Consider the following 18,876-nt stretch of genomic DNA (forward strand, 5'->3'; position numbering starts at 1 on the left):
ATATAACAGAAAGAGTGCCCCTTTCATCTAAGATAACATCACCTGGAGGTGGTTGGGGTTGATTGTTATGGCAACTCTATAACATGAGGATGAATAATTCCCTTTTAATATCTGTGGAGGATGAATAATTCCCTTTTAATACTACAATTTAACGGTTTCTTAGTTTAAATATTCTTGTCTTATGTCCTGCCCTGTTTTTTAAACCCATAGTCTTTTTTTATATGGTTATGGTCTTTTAAAGGTTTAAATTATATGTCCTCCTTCAGCCTTCTTTTTAGCCCTGTGGTTTCATGATATGGTACAAATAGGGTTAGTTCTGTTTTAAATGTTTCAGCTTTTAAATTATAATTAATTTTAATTTTAAATTAAACAATTAAGGTTTAATTCAGGGTTTCTTAACCTTGGGCCCCCAGATGTTGTTGGACTGCAACTCCCATCATCCCCAGACATGGCCTTTGTGGCTGAAGATGATGGGAGTTGTAGTCCAACAACATCTGGGGGCCCAAGGTTAAGAAACCCTGGTATAATTGATAAAATGCTTTTATTCCTGCCCTGCCTTTAGACCCGCAATAGTGTGATGTGGTTCTTTTAGGGTTTAATCTACTGTTTTACATTGCTTTTGGCTTTGGATATGCAGTTGCTTGATATGGTCATTGGACTGATAGATAAAACATTTTCATTCATTCATTCACGACAGGTGCTAAACTGGCAAAGCCAAGCAAGGAAGAAAGACTGTTTATAGTGGTCAGTGTCCAGTCTTGTGGGTGGCCCATTTCCTGACCTTGTACGTGTCTGACTCTGAACATACATCAAAATGCCATAGGCTGGACCTCTAGCAGTTTTTAGCTTTTGCACCCCATGGTTTCCATCCCCCCCCAGCTCTGTGTGTTTATAAACCAGGGTTCCCCAACCTTAGGTCCCCAAATGTTGCTGGACTGTAACTCCCATCATCCCCAGCCTCAGTGGCCTTTGGCCATTGGGGTGATGGGAGTTATAGTCCATCAACTTTCGGAATCGGGGACACCCAGCGGGAATGGAAACCCCTGGTACAGACACATCTGCCATTGGGGCTGGAGATGATGGTTGCGAACCCCCGCTATAGACACACTGCCAGTGTGGCTGGGAATGATGGGAGTTGTAGTCCATCCACATCTGGGGATCCACGGTTGGGAAGCGCTGAGGACTCCTCTTCATGGATCTGCCTGAGCGGGTGCAAGCTTATGCCGCTCCCAATCGGTCCGTCTTTAAGGTGCCGCAAGAGTCTCCCTTCGGATTCTCCTCCCCAAAGGCTCTGGGCGTTGGGAGCCTCTAGGACCCAGGATCAGGAGGCAGGAGAGAGGGAGGGGACAGGGGGCTGCTGGAGAGGAGGAACAGACGTGTGTGTGTGCTGTGCTGTGCAGGGGGGAGCCGGGCCGCCTGCCCACTCCAGCTGCCCGCTGCCCGCCCTCCCTCCCTTCCCTCCTCCCGGCCGCCTCTCTCTGGAAAGCTAAAGGTCTCCCAGCACGCTTGGGTGGGGAGGGGGGGAGACCATCGAGGAGAGCGGCTGTATGAAGGAGGGGAGCCCGTGGCGGCAGGAAGAGCGAGCCGTCGGTGCAGAGAGGAATTATTGGCCTTGTCCCGGTGGGAGGAAGGAAGAAGGGAGGAAGGAAGGAAGGAAAAAAGAAAGTGCAGGCGCTGAAAGGAGGAGGGCAACATCCGGCGGCAGCGGCAGCAGGTTGGAGCAGCCGAGAAGTGGAAGAAGAAGAAGAAGGACTTTGCGGAGCCGGAGGAGGAGAGGGGCGAATGGAGAAGGCAGGAGGACCAGGGCGAGGAAGAGGGCGCGCATCTCCCCGTCCAACAGATGGGAGAGGGAAGTAATCTCTACTCCTGCCCAAACCTGGGGGGGGCGCCGGCCGCCGCGGGAGCCAAGAGCAGACTGGAAAGCGAGAGAGGCACGCCAGCCGCCGCTGGGTCCCTGGAGAGAGAAAGAGAAGGAGGCAGCGCCAGAGGAGGAGAACTGAAGTCTTGGCCACGCGGCTCCCTCGGCGTCTTTTTTCACCCACTCGCTTTTGTCCTTTCCTGTGGTCCTCCTCTCTTTCTTCTCTCTCCATTCCTTCCCTCTCCTGACTCACTTACTTTCTCCCTTCCATCCACATGCCCAGAGCATCTTCGCCTACCCCCATCTCTCATTTCCCTTGCCAGACTGGGGCTTCCCCACCCAGATTAAATCCAGCAATTTGGTTTTCTAAATTGGACAGTCTCTCTCTCTCTCTCTCTCTCTCTCTCTCTCTCTCTCTCCAGGCCTGATTAATTGCTGCTTTGGGAAAGGAGAAGATCAAACCCTTTTATTACTGGCTTGATTGGGAGCCAGGGTCCCAGCCAAATGAGAAAGCTTTAAATCCTAATTTGTGGGTGTGTGGGGGTGCTTTCCATTTAAATAGCTTCTCCTGAGGCCTGCAGCAAACCCAACCTCTCTGCCTCAGCAGAAAATACTTGCATAGATGGAAGATGGTGATGTGATTTTCTGAGTCTTTCTTCAAAATACAGTACAACTTGAAATCTATCCATTAAGCCCCCTTTTGTAACTCACAGAAGAAAAAGGGAAGCACACCTAGGTTTTTTAAAAAGTTAGACAGGAAACTTCGATCCACGTATCCACCTGGCAGCAAAGGGTAGGAAAGGAAGCAACTGGTTCTAGTTGGTTGGTTCTCTTCTGGGGGTAGTATTTTTCTGGATTTTGAAGTTATCCATTGTTTGGCAGTTACACTACTTCTGGAGACGCTCTGTATTTGTCTTTGTGTGGATTATCACCTCTATATGCTTTTGGAGTGGTAATGTGCTTGAAAGCCAACACTGCTTCTGGCTTTGGTCTGGGTTGAACATTTATGTCTAGATTGGCATAAGCAGATTCCTATGGAAGTTCACACTCCTCCAAATGACTTCTTGGTTTGTTGTCAACACTGTGTGTTTGCTTTGGATTGTAAAGGGCGCAGAACGAATCATATGGAGTTCGTGAAAGTTTGCTAAAAGTTTTGAGTTTTCTTGGAGTGTGCCACATTTCCCATGCTTTGAAAACTGCAGAATTAGGGTGCTGTGTCCCACCCCCCCCCCCTGGAAGTTTAGCTCTTCTCAGTAGCTGGCTTTGAGGGAGACATTTGCCAAATACCTGGGTTTATATTAATGTGTGTAATGATCTCTGGCATTTGAATTTTGAAACTTTTTTCAGCACTGGAATGTCCACATGGCAGATTTGTGGAGATAAGTGACGCAAAACAGTCTGGACTTGTGCAGATAAATTTTGGATTTGGAGGAAAACATTGATCAAGCCCAAGAGTTTATTGAATTAAGAAATTTTCTAGAGTTTGGGAACATTTTGGAAAACATCCAGATATTTCTGAATGTGTTTAGATCTTGTCTGTATTCTCAGGAAAAAACTTACCTGCTGGATAACAACAATTTTTTTTCTAAAATTGAGAAAGTTTGTTATCTGTGGGCTGCAAGTTTGGCCTTCCCACTGCTGTGCCTTATTAACTGTAGGAGAAAAGTTCAGGCTTTCTGGATTTCATGAGGTTGCAAAATCTGTAGCTGTCTAAGAGTGCCAGATTTTTTCTCTCTCTAAAGGACCTTTGGAGAGAAGTTTTGCAAATGCCTCTCATTTGTGTTTGGGCTGCAATTCCACCCTGTGGTTGCAACATAAACCCCTGTTCCAACTTGTTGAGTTTTTGCTCTGCTTGTTCCAATCAATACAGTCTGAAAGCGGTCAGACCTATCCAGATGGCTTTTCTGGGGAAATTCTGCTGACCAAAAGGCTTGAGAAGACGTAAAAAAACTTCTGGGAGAGAGAGGCGGTGGCGGGTGGCAGGGAGAATTACAGACTGAAACTGGCTGGTCTTCTGAGAAACTAGTCATTGCTATCAACGGATAGGAATGGCTTGATTTTGCTGGGAATGACTTCTTAAATCTTGCATTGGAATATTGTTTCGCAACAGTAGCACCAACTTTTTGCAAGGAACTATCTTTTCCAGTCTCTCGTCAAAGAATCAACTGGATATTTTTTTTAAAGGATATGAAAACTGATACTAAATTTCTCAGGAATCTTGTCTTTCATTCTGAGCAACCGAAAGCAGGAAGAACAAAATGCATTTAAAAACAGGGATCTTTTTTCCAGAAGCCTTAACATTTTAGAGGAGTGGAGAAGGTGTAATTTTGCTTCAGTGGTTTCCTTGCGGTGGATCTTGACATCCTGTCTCCTGCAAAGCAGCATGTCTGTAAGTATGCAAGAAAGAAAGAAAGGAAAGAAAGAAAAGAAAAGAAAGAAAGAGAAATCTATCTTTCTTCCTTCCTTCCTTTCCAGGGTGAGGCAGGAGTTCTGAGCTCCTGACCTTGGACAAAAGATTGATGGTTCAGGGTTACTGGGCCACACTGTTTCCAGATGTGCATAAATTGCCAGGTGTTTTTAACAGCAGCGTGTTGGTGTGTGTGTGAATGATAGGGTGCCTGCAGGAAAAGGAATAGAAAATCCACGTTCTTGTTGCTAATCAAAATTCTTTCCACCCCCCACCCCCGCCGCCCCTTCCCCAAGTCACTACAGCTTTTTGTCTGAGCCAGCCTCTCCCCAAATCCCCTCAGATTGCATGTTAGATCAAAACTGGTGGCAACACTAGACTGTTGTATGTATCCCATACAAGTTAGTCATGAGACAGTCATGACTGTCTCACTGATTTCAGAGACACTTAGTCACAACTAACTTTCTTTGGATACAACCCAAGTTGAGGAATAATTTTGGTTGAGCAGTGGCAGGACTTGCCACCTTAAGTGGCGCAGCGGGGAAATGCTTGACTAACAAGCAGAAGGTTGCCGGTTCGAATCCCCATTTGTATGTTTCTCAGACTACGAGGAACACCTATATCGGGCAACAGCGAAATAGGAAGATGCTGAAAGGCATCATCTCAAACTGCGCAGGAGATGGCAATGGAATGGTCAACCCCTCCTGTATTCTACCAAAGACAACCAGAGGGCTCTGTGGTCGCCAGGAGCTGACACCAACTCAATGGCACAACTTTACTTCGTGGCAGGGCTTAAGCTGAAGCAGGGCTACATCCCAGGTCCTATAGAAATGTTGAGGCTCCATCTGAACACATACTGGGTCAGACCCTTGGCCTGTCTAGCTCAGTATTGCCTTCACTGACTGGCAGCAGCTCTCCAAGGTTTCAGCGGAGAAGAGTCTTTCCCAGCCCTCCCTGGAGATGCTGCCAGGGCTTGAACCTGGGACCTTCTCTAGACAGGGTTGGGATCCATTGCACCCCTATGGATGGATGAAGCTTGGACACAATCAGATAAATGTTCCCAGGGATTTGCTACATGTCCTTTTCTTTTTGCTGCTGAAGAGCCATAATTTTCTTGTTGTTGTTGTTGATGATGATGATGATGATATAATATATATAATTTATCTTAGGTTGAGAGCAGAGGGGGCTATGCCCTGGTTTGGGAAAATGACTTCCTTGAGCCCTCTCAAGGAAGAGGGCCTCTTCCTTGGACCTCTCAGCTTTTTGAAATGAAGCATGATGTAGACCAATGTTAGGCAACCTCCAGATGCTGTTGAACTACTACAGAGCACATCATCCCCAGCCACAATAAATTGTGGCTGGGAATTATGGGAGTTGTGTTTCAAGAACATCTAGAGAGTCAAGGTTGCCTACCCTAATGTGGATTTCTTTACTTTAGAGCAGGGGCTTTCATGCTTGGGTCCCCAGATGTTGGACTACAGCTCCCACCACCACCTGCCACTTCGGCATGGCTGGGGGTGATGGGAGTTGTAGTCCAACAACATTGGGGGGCCAAGTTTGAGGATGCCTGCTTTACAGGATTTTAGCAAAAGCAAAGGACATCTGTCACTCCAGGTCCTCCCTTTGAGGTCTCTGGTTTAGAGACGCGTGTTCACTCCTTGAACAAGGCTCTTGTTCTTTGGGATCATGCACCAAATTCCCTTATGAGCTCATCCCTGGCAAAGAATTATTTGTCAACACCCCAGTTGGGTGTTTTCTTTCCCTCCACTGTGCCAAGTGGTTCAAAGTTGTAATTGAAGGACTCGCCAGTCTTTCCTTTCCCGTACTGGAACACAAGGGTATATCCTCTTAGTGGGCAAAATTTATGTTCTATTTTAGTCTGATTATTTTCTTGGCATGGGCTACTTGGGAAGCTGCTATGGCTGAAAAGCTGGGTACAAATGGAAGGCCCCTTAACAAAGCGTCTGTCCTTGGATGGGTAGTTAGTGGCCCAGACCCAACTGGAGAAGGGGGCTATTTTACCTGGATCCTGGCAACCCTTCTCAAAGTTTATTCAAGGGAGGTGAGATGTCTGCCAACAGTTTGGCTTACACAGAACAGAGGTTGTTTTAAAGTGTTGCAAGGAAGAGTGAACGCACTTCCGTGTGTCATCTCTCCCTCCGATTTTCGTATGGAACATTTATTCATTATTATGCCTCGATTTGCAGTTTCATACCCCACCTTTCCTGACCAAAGTCACTCCAAAGTGGCCATGTCACGTGTAAATATTCCCATGTATAAATCACGGCCATGTATAAGTCATGTTGTGAACCACCCTGAGCCATTTTGGAAGGGTGGCATATAAATCGAATACAGAAATAAATAATCAATGGCCCTGTCCTCCGTAACTGCAAAGCCCTTCTTGAGAGAGACACCCGCTTTATTAAAGAGCCCAACCGCTCTGGGAAAGACCAGTTCCACTGCTCCTTGAAGTGCTTGTCCAGAGGGCAGTGACGCCCCCCCCCAACAAAGAGAGTCGGGGTGGCCCTTTCATGAGGCGAGGCGAGGCGGGGCGGTCGCTTTATTGGGGCGCCAGCAAGGCAGAGAGATGCCCCCTCCTGCCACCACCTGAGCATCCTTTTAGGACCAGTCTGACCCTCTCACTCCTTGCAAAGAAGGAGAGCTGTCTTAACCCCAACCCCACCCTGTGCCACTTTCAAAGCCTGCAAGGATTGGTTTTGCAAGGGAGCTTCCCCCACACACACACCCTGGGTTGTGGGGCAAGGCAGTGTTTGGTGCCTTCCTTGCCTCAACTACCACAATATCTCCCCTGCCAAAAACAGACACTGTCCATTCCTGCTCTCACACCTCTAACAGTAAGCAAAGTAAAGTGTGCCATCGAGTCGGTGTCCTGTCGAGTCGGTGTTGACTCCTGGCGACCACAGAGCCCTGTGGTTTTTCTTTGGTAGAATACAGGAGGGGTTGGCCGTTGCTGCCTCCCGTGCAGTATGAGATGATGCCTTTTCTGCATCTTCTTATATCGCTGCTGGTGTTCCCTATAGTCTGAGAAACATACCAGCGGGGATTCGAACTGGCAACCTCATGCTTGCTAGGCAAGTCATTTCCCACTGTGCCATTATATAACAGTACAGAATCCTAAAAACACAACAAAACTATCAAAAAAATACAGTGAAAAGGCAGCTGAAGGAGGATTCCTCATTGAGATGTTTTCTCTTCCTCGCAGTTCCCCCCCCCCCCCCGGTGAACTTCAAGTGTGCACTAATTCCTATTTGAAATGGGGACGATTCTGCCCATTCAGAAGCAGCACATGGTACAGCCCTCTCAGGGATGGACTGGACCACTTAAGGATGCAGGGTGGGGACTGTATGACTCAGCCTTTCCTTACCTTCAAAAACCAAAACAAAAAACCCTGCCTAGTTTGTAATTAAGAAGGATGGTTAGCCTGAACTTCTCCCCGAAGCACCAGTTTTCTGGGTCCAAGGAGGTTCTTCTACGGGGAGCAACCAGACATGCAAACACCCCCCCTCGCCGCCGCATTTTGAAATGGTACAGTCCCAGCAGCTGGTAGCAGTTTGGGTGCCTCCTCCAAGTCCCTGGAAGCGCTTCCCGGAGTCCCTCCCACATGTCTATGTTTTTCCCTAGGTGGGTGGCCGTAGGCGTGGGAGGGGTTGGGTGGGCGGGCAGGCTGCTTTATCAGTTAAGGAACAGATGGCAGTGGCGGATTTAGGGGGATTTGGGTGGCAAAAGGGAGAGTGGCGGAGACTGGAGACAGATGCTCAGGCCTGGAAGGTGGAAGAACAACTGGCAAAGAGGCAGGGTGCAGGAGGGGGTCTGAGGGAGGCAGGGTGGGTCAGCTGGGAGGGGGGTTTGTTGGCTCCAGAACAGAAAAAGGGTCTCCTTAAGGCAGGGTTTCCCAAGCGTGGGTCCTCAGATCTTGTCGGACTACAACTCCCATCACCCCCTGACTCTTTGGCATGGCTGGGGATGATGGGAGTTGTAGTTCAACAAGATTTGCGAACCGCACTTGGGGCACCCCTGCCTTAAGCCGATTACCACCTCCCAGGGTGCTTCCGACTGGGTTACTGGTGTCCGGGGCCTCCTGTATCCAGAGTTAACCATGTAAATGCTTGTAACAGGACAACTTGGTTAGGGAATACCCCCTCACTAGGAATCATCTATCTAGGTATTTAAAAGCCTGAGGACGCATGTCGCACATCCCGTGGAACATCTCCCAAGAGTCGTCCTGAGGAGAGAGAAGGCACAGAGTAGGGCTGAGTGGTGGATGGAGGACAGAGGAGGAGGAGGGAAAGCCCTAGGGCTGAGGAGGAGGTGGTGCTGCAGCAACATGTGGAGAGGCAGCGTGGTGTAGTGGTTAGAGTGCTGGACAAGGACCGGGAAGACCTGAGTTCAAATCCCCATTCAGCCATGAGACTTGCTGGGTGACTCTGGGCCAGTCACTTCTCTCTCAGCCTAACCTACTTCACAGGGTTGTTGTGAGGAGAAACTCAAGTATGTAGTACAATGCTCTGGGCTCCTTAGAGGAAGAGCAGGATATAAAATGGGGCACAGATGTTCTGCGCAGGGCCAGCTAGTTATTATTTAAAATATTTATATCCCGCCCCTCCAGAAATCACTGTTCCGGGCAGCTTACAACAGTAAATCCATCAACGTAATCTAAAATATAATACACTTTAAAAAATAAAATACAATATAGGACAAAAACAATTGAAACAAATATAGGACAAAAACAATTGAAACAAACCCATTTAAACATTTAAAAAAACCGTCTGGCTATGGTAAAACATATTTAAAAGCCTCTTTAAAGAAGTAAATTTTCAGACCTTTTTAAAAAAAAAAAACAACCTAAGGGAGGGAGTGTGGCGAAGCTCTTCTGGGAGGGCATTCCGGAGCTGAAAGGCCACAACTGAAAAGGCCCCGCCTCTTGTTCCCGCCAGCCGAACCTCAGTCAATGAGGCTGTAAGCAGGGCTCAAGATGAGGAGTGAAGGGCCTGGCAGATTCATAGGGGCAAATGTGGTCTAACAGATACTCAGACCCCAAGCTGGACAGGAATGCTCCGATCAACATCCATTGTAGGGTAAGAGTGACAGAATATGAATGCAGCAGGGTCAGTACCCTGTTGTGGGGCAGAGTCTGGTTCTGGATGGCTGTATCCCAAGTTGCCAAGGCCCACCTGTAGCCAGTTGCAGGCGTGCAGGCCGGTGTGTGTTGATCTGAACTTCTGAGCACCTTCATTGCAACTATGTACTTTTAAAGAGCGGCTGCCATTTTGGGCTCTCTTGGGTGCATCTTATTTATTTATTTATTTATATTTTTACACTTATATCCCGCTCTTCCTCCAAGGAGCCCAGAGCAGTGTACTACATACTTGATTTTTTCTTTCACAACAACCCTGTGAAGTAGGCTAGGCTGAGAGATAAGTGACTGGCCCAGAGTCACCCAGCTAGTTTCATTGCTGAATGGGGATTTGAACCCGGGTCTCCCCGGTCCTAGTCCAGCACTCTAACCACTACACCACACTGGCTTTTGGCCTCCAAAGAGGACAGCGGGATGAAAATTTGCAGCCATCACTCTGTTTTGGAACTCTGCTCCACCCCCTGCCCCCTTGAACAATTTATTTAACTTGTATTTAAATGTGCAGGCACTTCTGCTTGAATGGCTGTACCTTTCCACCTTCCTGTTGGCAGAGCGATTGTATTAATGGAGGAGGGTAGGCCTACTAATGCCTTTTGGCTATGATAGAGGAACTGAGCCTCCTTGTTTAGAACACCAGTTGCTGGGAGATGCGTAACAGGAGAGAGCCGTTGGCTTCTGCCCTGGTTGAGGGCTTCCCAGAAGCATTGGGTTGGCCAGTGCTGGATGCTGAACTAGATCGACCTTTAGTCTGGTTCTCCAGGGCTCTTGGTCCGATCTACAAGGGCCAAGATCAAGCAGGACTCCTGGTCCGACCCATCAGGGCTCTTCTTATCTTTTGTGGCATCCAAGAAGTGCAGTGCAGTCTCTGCTGGAACTTTAGGACCACAAAAAAATGGCATCACACGGACCTCTCTGGATGCCCAGATACTTCTGCGTATCTATGAAAACAAGAAATGCAACTCTTTGGCCGGGGTGGTGTATTTTGCGGGGTGGAGGGAGGCATGTTTCCTGAGCCCTTGTCCCAGGAGGACAGTGGATGGAGGACCGATTCCCGCACCTGCCCTCTGTCTCATCCCCCACAGGCCCAGCTGTGTCGAGCCCTCTACGACAACGCTGCCGAGTGCCCGGACGAGCTCTCCTTCCGGAAGGGGGACCTGATGGTCCTGCTGCAGCCTGGCCTGGAGGGGTGGCACCTGTGCTCTTTGCATGGCCAGCAGGGGATCGTGCCCGCCAACAGGGTCAAAGTCTTGCCCGAGCCGGGGTCCCCAGGTCCCACCACTCGTCGAAACCCCACCCCGGCTGACGTCTACCAGGTACCCAGGAAGGAGGCGGCGTTAGGGGGGACTGTCCATGAGGTGCCCCAGGATGAGCGGAGGAGAAGAAGAGGGCGGAGAAAGGAGGAGCAGGAGGTGAGACTGTCCCTCCCCCTCACAGAGCAGTCCTAGGGAACTTCATGTCCGAGCCCAAAATATCACAGTCAAGACCAGGAACGTTGGAATCAGACAGGAGCATTCTGCCGTGATGGAGGTTCCCCAGCTTGGGTTCCCAGATGTTGTTGGACTACAACTCCCATCAGCCCCAGCCACAGTGACTGTGGATGATGGGAGTTGTAGTCCAATAATATTTTGGGACCCAAGTTTGGGGACCCTTGCACTAAGGAACCAGCAGTGTGACCAGAAAGAAATAATTTGCCATCACTGTGAGTTCTGTAGCCCCACCCTCTTTTTAGCCACACCCCCTTTAGGGCTGGTTCCCCCTCTTTGGCCACACCCCCTTATTGAAAACAAACCAGTACGGAATAATATTCATTTATTTGAAGCATTGCTAGTCCGCTTTCCCCAAAAGAGGTCCCAGCAGCTTACACAAAATATTATATTTTGGTCTGGCCCAATAATTTTTTTTTGGTGTGGTCCAGAGATGCTCTTGCTACAGTCTGCTGCGCTACGGCTAAACATCATGCTGGTCCTCTGTACCTTGTTGTGCTGGCTCACTTTCACCTCTGCAGAGAACCCAGCCACTCAAGGAACATAGGAGGCTGCTTCCGCCGCCTTGTCCCCGTTCAAAGCTTTGGTCCGTCTACACTGACTGGCAGCAGCTTCTCCAAGGTTTCAGGCCGGAGTCTTTCCCAGCCCTACCTGGAGATGCTGCCCTGGATTGAACCCGGGACCTTCAGCGTGCAGAGCAAACGCTCCGCCACTGAGCTGCAGCGTGCCCTGCCACCTCCTCTCCCCTGCAGCCTGGCCTGACGTCTCCCTCCCCCTTCCTAGGTGTACGAGGTGCCACCACCCGCCCGGCCCTGCCCACTGCCCCCCGAGGGGATCTACAGGGTGCCTCGGGGCACCAGAAGAGACGGGGGCCCTGTGGAGGTGAGTGCTTAGGCTTCCTTGAGGGTTAGAGCTTGGAATGGCAGGGTGGCGGTGGTCTTGCCGTCTCTGCAGCAGCATCAGATTGGGAAAGGCTGGACGCGGCTGTTACAACGGAAAGGAGAACTTCTGCATACGTGTCTCAAGGGAGCGATGGTCAGGGCTGCTTCCGCACCTTCCCTTCTCAATTCCTTGTTTCTGACACGGAGTCCTATTCCTTTCAAGTCAGGCCCGGGAGAGCTTGAGCTCTCCAAGGCCCCTCTGCCAGCCTTCTGTCTTTTCCCAGTCTGATCTGCGTCCTCTCTCCCGCGTGGAAGGGGATGCTTTGGTTAATCGTGGGCTTTAGATCACGGGGACTCTACCCGCCGTGGCAGCTGCTTGCTGGGGCATCCCTCCTTCTTTGGACAGCTGGTCCCACCTGTTGCAGGGGACAGCTGCACCCATCCCAGTCTCCAAGGGTAACTGTATCCCAGCCCCAAAGTGGAGCTGGCTGTCTCCGGACCAAACTGGTGTCCTCTTCTCTAGCTCCAGCAGCGGAGGCAAAGGTTGCCCTAGATGGGTGGGGAGTGGCTGGGGGCCGCTGGGAGGGGTATGCTGGGGGGTTTAGGGCATCCTCTCTGTGGGGGAGCAGTCGCTCCGGGGAACTGGTTGTCTGCATATTCTGTGGGCCTCTTTGGATTCGGGGGTGTCCCTGTTTTGTGAGCTTTTGTTTCATTAGTTTTTGCGGCACTTGGAGGAATTGTGGAACAGGGAACAGGTAGCAAAAATAAAGGACGCAGGGAACAGGTAGCAAAAATAAACTTTTTCAGCTGTCTCCTGCATCTTGGCTTACATTTCGGGGTCCATGATCTGCCTGCCTGCGTGCACCTTCCCTGTGTCTGCAGCCCAACAGCGCCATTTGTGTGCAGGCCTCACAACTCTGCCGGTTCTGCCTTGCTTTCCCCAGGGCATGGGGCTCCTTCCTGGAACAGACACACCGCACCACCTCGCTCTGCCTTCAGATATCTCCTTGAAACCTTCCTTTGGCCTCTCCCCTTCATCCATATTCTCATCTCTATTTTATTTATTTATTTATTTAAAATATTTATACTCCGCCCCTCCAGTACATTACTGCGCAGGGCGGCGCACGACGTTTATAAAACAGTTACAATATAAAATCACACTAATAAAATTAACCAGATTTTAAAAGATAGATTAAAATCTAAGCTAAAACCACAATCAAAATTTGCTTTTAAAATCCCAAATTAAAATCTTAAAGCTAAAAACTAAGAATTATAAAAACTAAAGAACCTACCAGATATACACAACAGGTGAAACATTAAAAAGCCTTAACACTGTAATCAAGTGCTAAGTACATATCATTGCATTTGCCCAGAAAAATCCCTCACCTCTTTGTCTCTTCCCTCTCTTGCTTTCCTCCATGGTCTTTATTGGATTGCAGGCTCCTTGAGAGCAGAGAGCTATCTGTGTTTTGCCTGTTAAGCTCCATAAGGAACTATGTGCACTGATAGCAGTAATGAATTGTGGGCATGACCAAAGCAGCCTTTCCGTTGAAAATGCTTTTCCAGTTTAAAATTATTTAAGGGAGGCTTGAAAATAACTTAAGGGAGGCTGTAGATTTAAAAAATCTGTTAAACATTTTTAAAATGTTGAAAAAATGTTTTGTTAAAACTAAATTCTGTGATTTTAAAATTGTTTTGTTTTTTACTGAGCTTTATTTGCTGTTTTAGGTTGTGCACACTGCCTTGAGATCTAGATGTTAGGCAGTTTATAAATTAAATTTAAATCCTTTCCAAATCGGTGATTCCCCTCCAACTGATAAAACTTCCCTCTTCCCTCCTTTCACATTCTGTCTCAAATTATCAGTGAACTGCCCAGTTCTTGTAAACCGTCCAGAGACAGAAGTTTGGGGCGGTCTACAAACTTGGAAAAAAAATTAAAATAATAATACAATTAATAAAGTTTTAATTGTAAACCACTCTGAGCCATTTTGGAAGGGCGGTATAAAAACTGAATGAATGAAGTGCACGGTACACTTCCTGGGAGTGTGCCATTTCAACCTGAAGATCAGAGGTTGCGTCTTTGAATGCTTCCCCATATCGTAGTTTAAAAGAAAGATTCCCTGCAGGTAGAAAGCTAGTCCATCAGGGAGAAGGTTGGGCCTGAAACTTCCTCTCCAACATGCTAGTTGTCCATGGGCGGGGAAATGTGGATGCCAGAGAACGCTCATGTATGGGATCTCCCGGCTGTAATTTGTGGTGGTACAGTCCCAGCAGCTCTGTAGTATGTGACTCAGCTGGCTGTCTAGATGGGCATTTGTCTCTCCCCCCCCCCACATCTTGCTCAGATTGTTCCTCTGTTCACCCCAGTTCTTCTCTGTGTGCTCTTTCCCCCCTCGCAGGTTTATGATGTCCCCTCGTCCCTGCTGTGGGACCCTCCATCTGACACTTACGACTCGCCCTCCCTGTGCCCCAAGAAGGTGGCCCGTGTGGCCCCACTACCCGCAGCCCCTCCGCCCTCCGACGAGCCCTATGATGTGCCCCTGGCCTTCAAGAAGCCCCCAGGCCAAGAGGAGGAAGAGGAGGTGGAAGACGGAGGCTCTGAGAGACCTCTTGTCTATGCCACCCCCTCGAACCTGCGCCGGTCTTCGGCCTTGCTGAACTTGTATGAGTCGCCTGAAGAAGTCCTGGCGGGAGGCGTGGAGGGAGAGGGAGAGGAGGAAGACGGGGGCATTTATGATGTTCCTCTGCTGGCGCCCGGCTCCCCGCCCCTCGAGGGGGCCCTCCAAGGACTCAGCTTGCGGGAGCCTGGGCCCCCTTCCCGCCCCCGTCTGCCCTCGGCGGAGAGCCTGTCCCGCCGTCCACTGCCCGCCCTCCCCAGTGAAGAACGGCTCTCTTTAGAGCTCCCCCCTCCATCGCCAAGCATTGTGCGGAAGGGCAGCATCCAGGACCGCCCACTACCCCCACCCCCACCCCGATTGGGGGGTCTTGGGACAGGGGACCAGCTGGACGAATTCAGGAGTGACGGACACAACGAATACGAAGGGATCCGGCTGACGGAGGAATACGACTATGTTCATCTCAAAGTAAGCACGGCGACCCCTTGGCACCATCCTTGCCCCAGTCTTTGACCCCATGGCCAAGATGGTGGTTGGGACCTCCTACTTCCTTATCTACTTATATAGAGTGTGTGGTGTTTTCTAAAGAATAAGGTAGGCCTCTGCCCCAAGGAACTAACAAACTAAAAAATCAGTAAGAGGAAGGGGAGGGACATGGAAGGAGGGATAAACTGAGGAAGGATATGTGTTTATTTCAGGGGTTCTCAAGCTTGGGTCCCTGAATTTTGTTGGACTACAACTCCCATCATCCCCAGCCACCATGGTCTTGGGTTTTTTGAGTACTGCATGACTTGTGTTAAGTAGAATCAAGGAAATATACACAGCCCTGCCTGATTTCTTCCTAGGGGGCAGATAAAATCCAGCCCAAAGCGCCAACTCCTGAAGAGACCTCTGGACTTGCACTACAAGGAGACACAACTCAGGTGGAAGAGCAGGTACCTCTTGCTTTCATTGCTGTTGGTTTATTCAGTTTAAATCCATGCTGAGGGTGGATATTAAAACTTTTACGTAGAATTTGGCCTGCCTTTTTTACTTTCGGATTTCTTAAAGGACCTAAATAAGAAGGGACTTGGCTAAGAGACCTGGCCAAGGCCACACGGTCAGTCTGTTGCAGAGGCGAGATTGCGATCCCTGCTTCCTCAGCAGGCTCACTCCATTAGATTGCACAAATTCTCTCTCTCAAAATAAGAAAGCAATTGAAAGCACATAACTAAAAACATTCATACTTGTCCCCATCTTAAACCTGCAAGTGTTTTTGAACACCTGCTTAAATTTCCCTATGTTCTCTAAAAACACCCACTCAAGACCAAAAGTTTCAGAAGCGGAGAGTCACTATTTGTGTTTGTATCCCCTTGAAAATAGCCAGGTGGTGACCAAAGTGATGCACTGAACCGTTCTCCGACGCACTGAACCGTTTTCTGATCTCTCCCTCCGATGCGTAGGTGCCACCTTCCCCGGAGGACGCCCAGCTGCTGCAGTTCTACACGGAGCAGTGCCAGACTCATTACGCCACCCTGCTTTCGGCCATTGAGGCACTGCTCGCCAGTGCCGGTGCCCACCAGCCTCCCCGCGTCTTTGTGCCCCACGGCAAGTTTGTCATCGTCACGGCCCACAAGTTTGTGTTTGTGGGGGACACGGTATCTCGCCTGGTGTCCTCGACAACCATCCGGGCCCGGGTGGGGGCAGCCAGCAGCACCCTTTGCCAGGCCCTCAAAGAAGCCGTCCTTTCCGTCAAAGGGGCCGCCCTGCACTACCCTTCGCCCCCGGCCGCCCGCGAGATGCGAGAGTGCGTGGCAGAGCTCTCTCGCCGAGCCTTGGCCTTCACCTCGTTGCTTGGCACTCTGGCGCCATCTTGATCTCCCACGCTGTGGCGGCCTCACTTCATCACCAGCAGATGTCAACCCGTTACTATGACACACGCCACTTCCCCTGTGGGATTGACGGCCGTGTCACTCCGGACGTCCGCCTGCAGCGGTGTCCCATGGATTTTGGTAAGGCCAATGTGTAGCCATGCCCCCTTGGATAACTCTGGTCCTAATACCAGTACCTTGAGCTCTGTCTACAAATTTATCAAGATGCCAGCACCTCAAAGCCCACTGACTGTGCCCAGAAGAAACAAATCCTGCTGTCTGATCCTGGGAGGCGGGTAATCTTTGACTCTAGTAGTGACAGCTTTGCCCTTTGACCTTTAACCTCTTCTTGCCCAGACAAACAAGGCCTGTAGACCTCAACCGCTTGACCTTGGGACCAAGAATGGTGACCATCCAGTCCACCAAAATTTTGCCTCTTCATTTCCGCTCCCCGACCTCTGCACCTGTAATGTTGGACTGCTCTCCAGACCAAAGAGCCTGCCTGACCTTTGCCCTCTGACCCAGCCCCACACGCTCTCCCCCCTGCCCTGCCTCCAGTTAGGTTCCTTTGCAACTCTACAAATTCTTCATCTCTGACATTAAGGTTTCTGCATTATGTTCCCAGGGACCCCTAGAATGATCGTGGCGTGGGGTTGTAGACCAAAGACACAGACTGGACCTGGGGTGGGGTGCTGAGTGCTCACCCACTCTGCATGTCGCTGACCATGGGGATTAGGGGCACAACCCACCCCAACCCCGCCCCAAAGGCCTCAGTGGGAAAGGAGCCGATGGGAGGAAGAGCACTGTTGGGAACTGGCTGTTTCCACCCCGAAACAAAGGATTCTGGGACGAGGGCTGGAAGAAGTCAAATGGGAGACTTGCCATTTGAAGAGGATTATGGAAGGGTGAAAGCAAACAAATGCGGAAAAACAGTCAAGTGAGCGGAAGCAAAGGAATCTAGGACAGAAGAGAGGAAGCCAAGGGTGAAGAGGAAATGACCGGGAGCTAAATGACCCGTGTGGATGTCATACAGTATATAATGCAGGCCACACACAGACAGGTACAATCATATACTGAAACATGAACCACAGGAAGGGGAGGGGGTATCGGGGTGGGGGGGTGGGAGGAGGGGTGAACCATTGCTGGGGCAGTTAACCAAACCAGACTCTGGGTGGGGTGAGGCTAAATCCAAAAAGTCCTTCAGCCTGACCTACTGATCCATTCTTTGGCCATCTCCCTTCCTTTGAAATCCCCCCCTCTCTCTGTGTTGGATAACAGCCAGCCAAATTCTCAATTTACAGCCAGCCACCCCCAACCCGCCACCAACACAGACCCCCCCTCATCTCATTTCCTCCCCAGGAAGCAAACGAGTGTAAAGATCTCTCTCTCTCAGGAAATATTTGTCAAGTTATTTTCTAGGTTTGGTCATAATAAAATTGGTGGGAGGGGTAAGAAACCACAGCATGTGTTGCTTCCTTCCAAATTGTGGCTTGTGTGTTATTTCTCCCTCCCATCAACCCTGAAGCACCCGAATAGCCAGGTGGCTGTGGGTCCAAGTTCCCGGAATGGTGACTTGAGCATCCAAACCCCAAAATCAAAATGCACAAGAAGACAAAATAATACTTCTCTCTCCAGAACTCCTATTAGCACCAAGTACATAGGAAGCTGCTATATACAGATTCAGACCACAGGTCCATCTAGCTCAGTATTGTCTACACAGACTGGCAGCAGCTTCTCCAAGGTTGCAGGCGGGAGTCTCTCTCAGCCCTATCTTGGAGATGCTGCCAGGGAGGGAATTTGGAACCTTCTGCTCTTCCCAGAGCGGTTCCATCCCCGGAGCGGAATATCTTACAGTGCTTACACGTAGTCCCCCATTCAAATGCAAACCAGGGCAGACCCTGCTTAGCAAAGGGGACCGTTCATGCTTGCTACCAGAAGACCAGCTCTATGACAGGCTCTCCAGCTTGGGTCCCCAGATGTTGTCAAACTACAACTCCCATCATCCCCAGCCACAATGGCAGGCCGCTGTGGCTGTGGATGATGGGAGCTGTAGTCCAACAACATCTGGGGACCCAAGCTGAAGAACTCCTGCAGTGTGCCTTTTGAATTGTCTGAGTTCCTGTTTGTTTCTCCGTCACCTGGAGGTCTGGAAGCTTAGGTAAGGTAAAGTTGTGCCGTCGAGTCGGTGTCGACTCCTGGCACCCACAGAGCCCTGTGGTTTTCTTTGGTAGGAGGGGCGTACCTTTGCCATCTCCCATGCCGTATGAGATGATGCCTTTCAGCACCTTCCTATATCACTGCTGCCCAATAGAAGTGTTTCCCATAGTCTGGGAAACATACCAGCGGGGATTCGAACCAGCAACATTTTGCACCATCATTCAGCGGACAAAACATGCCCACATTTTTCAGCCACAGAATGAAAGCTGGGAGGTGGTGACTTTGCCCACAGCCAGCTTGTGGCTGTATAATCCCAGCACTCCCCCCCCCCACAGAGAGAGCAAGAGAAATCTCTCCGCTTCACACATGCTCCTGGTGAGGCTGACTGAAGCCTGACGCATGCCTGTGAGTGTTGTGCATGTGGATACAGATGCGCACACATGTTGAACACAGGTACAGCAGTACACTT

At 49.8% G+C, this 18,876-nt stretch overlaps 1 protein-coding gene across 2 annotated transcripts; it reads left to right on the top strand.

Annotated features, from left to right (window-relative positions):
- The first annotated feature begins 1,470 nt into the window (after window positions 1-1,470).
- Window positions 1,471-17,711, top strand: EFS (embryonal Fyn-associated substrate). 2 transcript variants are annotated; one of them, XM_053262385.1, is made up of 6 exons: window positions 1,471-4,247; window positions 10,503-10,829; window positions 11,688-11,786; window positions 14,185-14,868; window positions 15,246-15,335; window positions 15,843-17,711. In XM_053262385.1, the coding sequence occupies exons 1-6, from the start codon at window positions 4,242-4,244 to the stop codon at window positions 16,254-16,256; spliced, it is 1,620 nt and encodes a 539-aa protein (XP_053118360.1). In that variant the 5' UTR covers window positions 1,471-4,241; the 3' UTR covers window positions 16,257-17,711. The 2 variants fall into 2 exon arrangements, with proteins under 2 accessions (XP_053118360.1, XP_053118361.1); XM_053262386.1 differs by having other exon boundaries at window positions 10,503-10,733.
- Window positions 17,712-18,876: the final 1,165 nt, after the last annotated feature.

Source organism: Hemicordylus capensis, chromosome 6 (genome assembly GCF_027244095.1).
Source record: "Hemicordylus capensis ecotype Gifberg chromosome 6, rHemCap1.1.pri, whole genome shotgun sequence".
Classification (NCBI taxonomy): Eukaryota; Metazoa; Chordata; class Lepidosauria; order Squamata; family Cordylidae; genus Hemicordylus; species Hemicordylus capensis.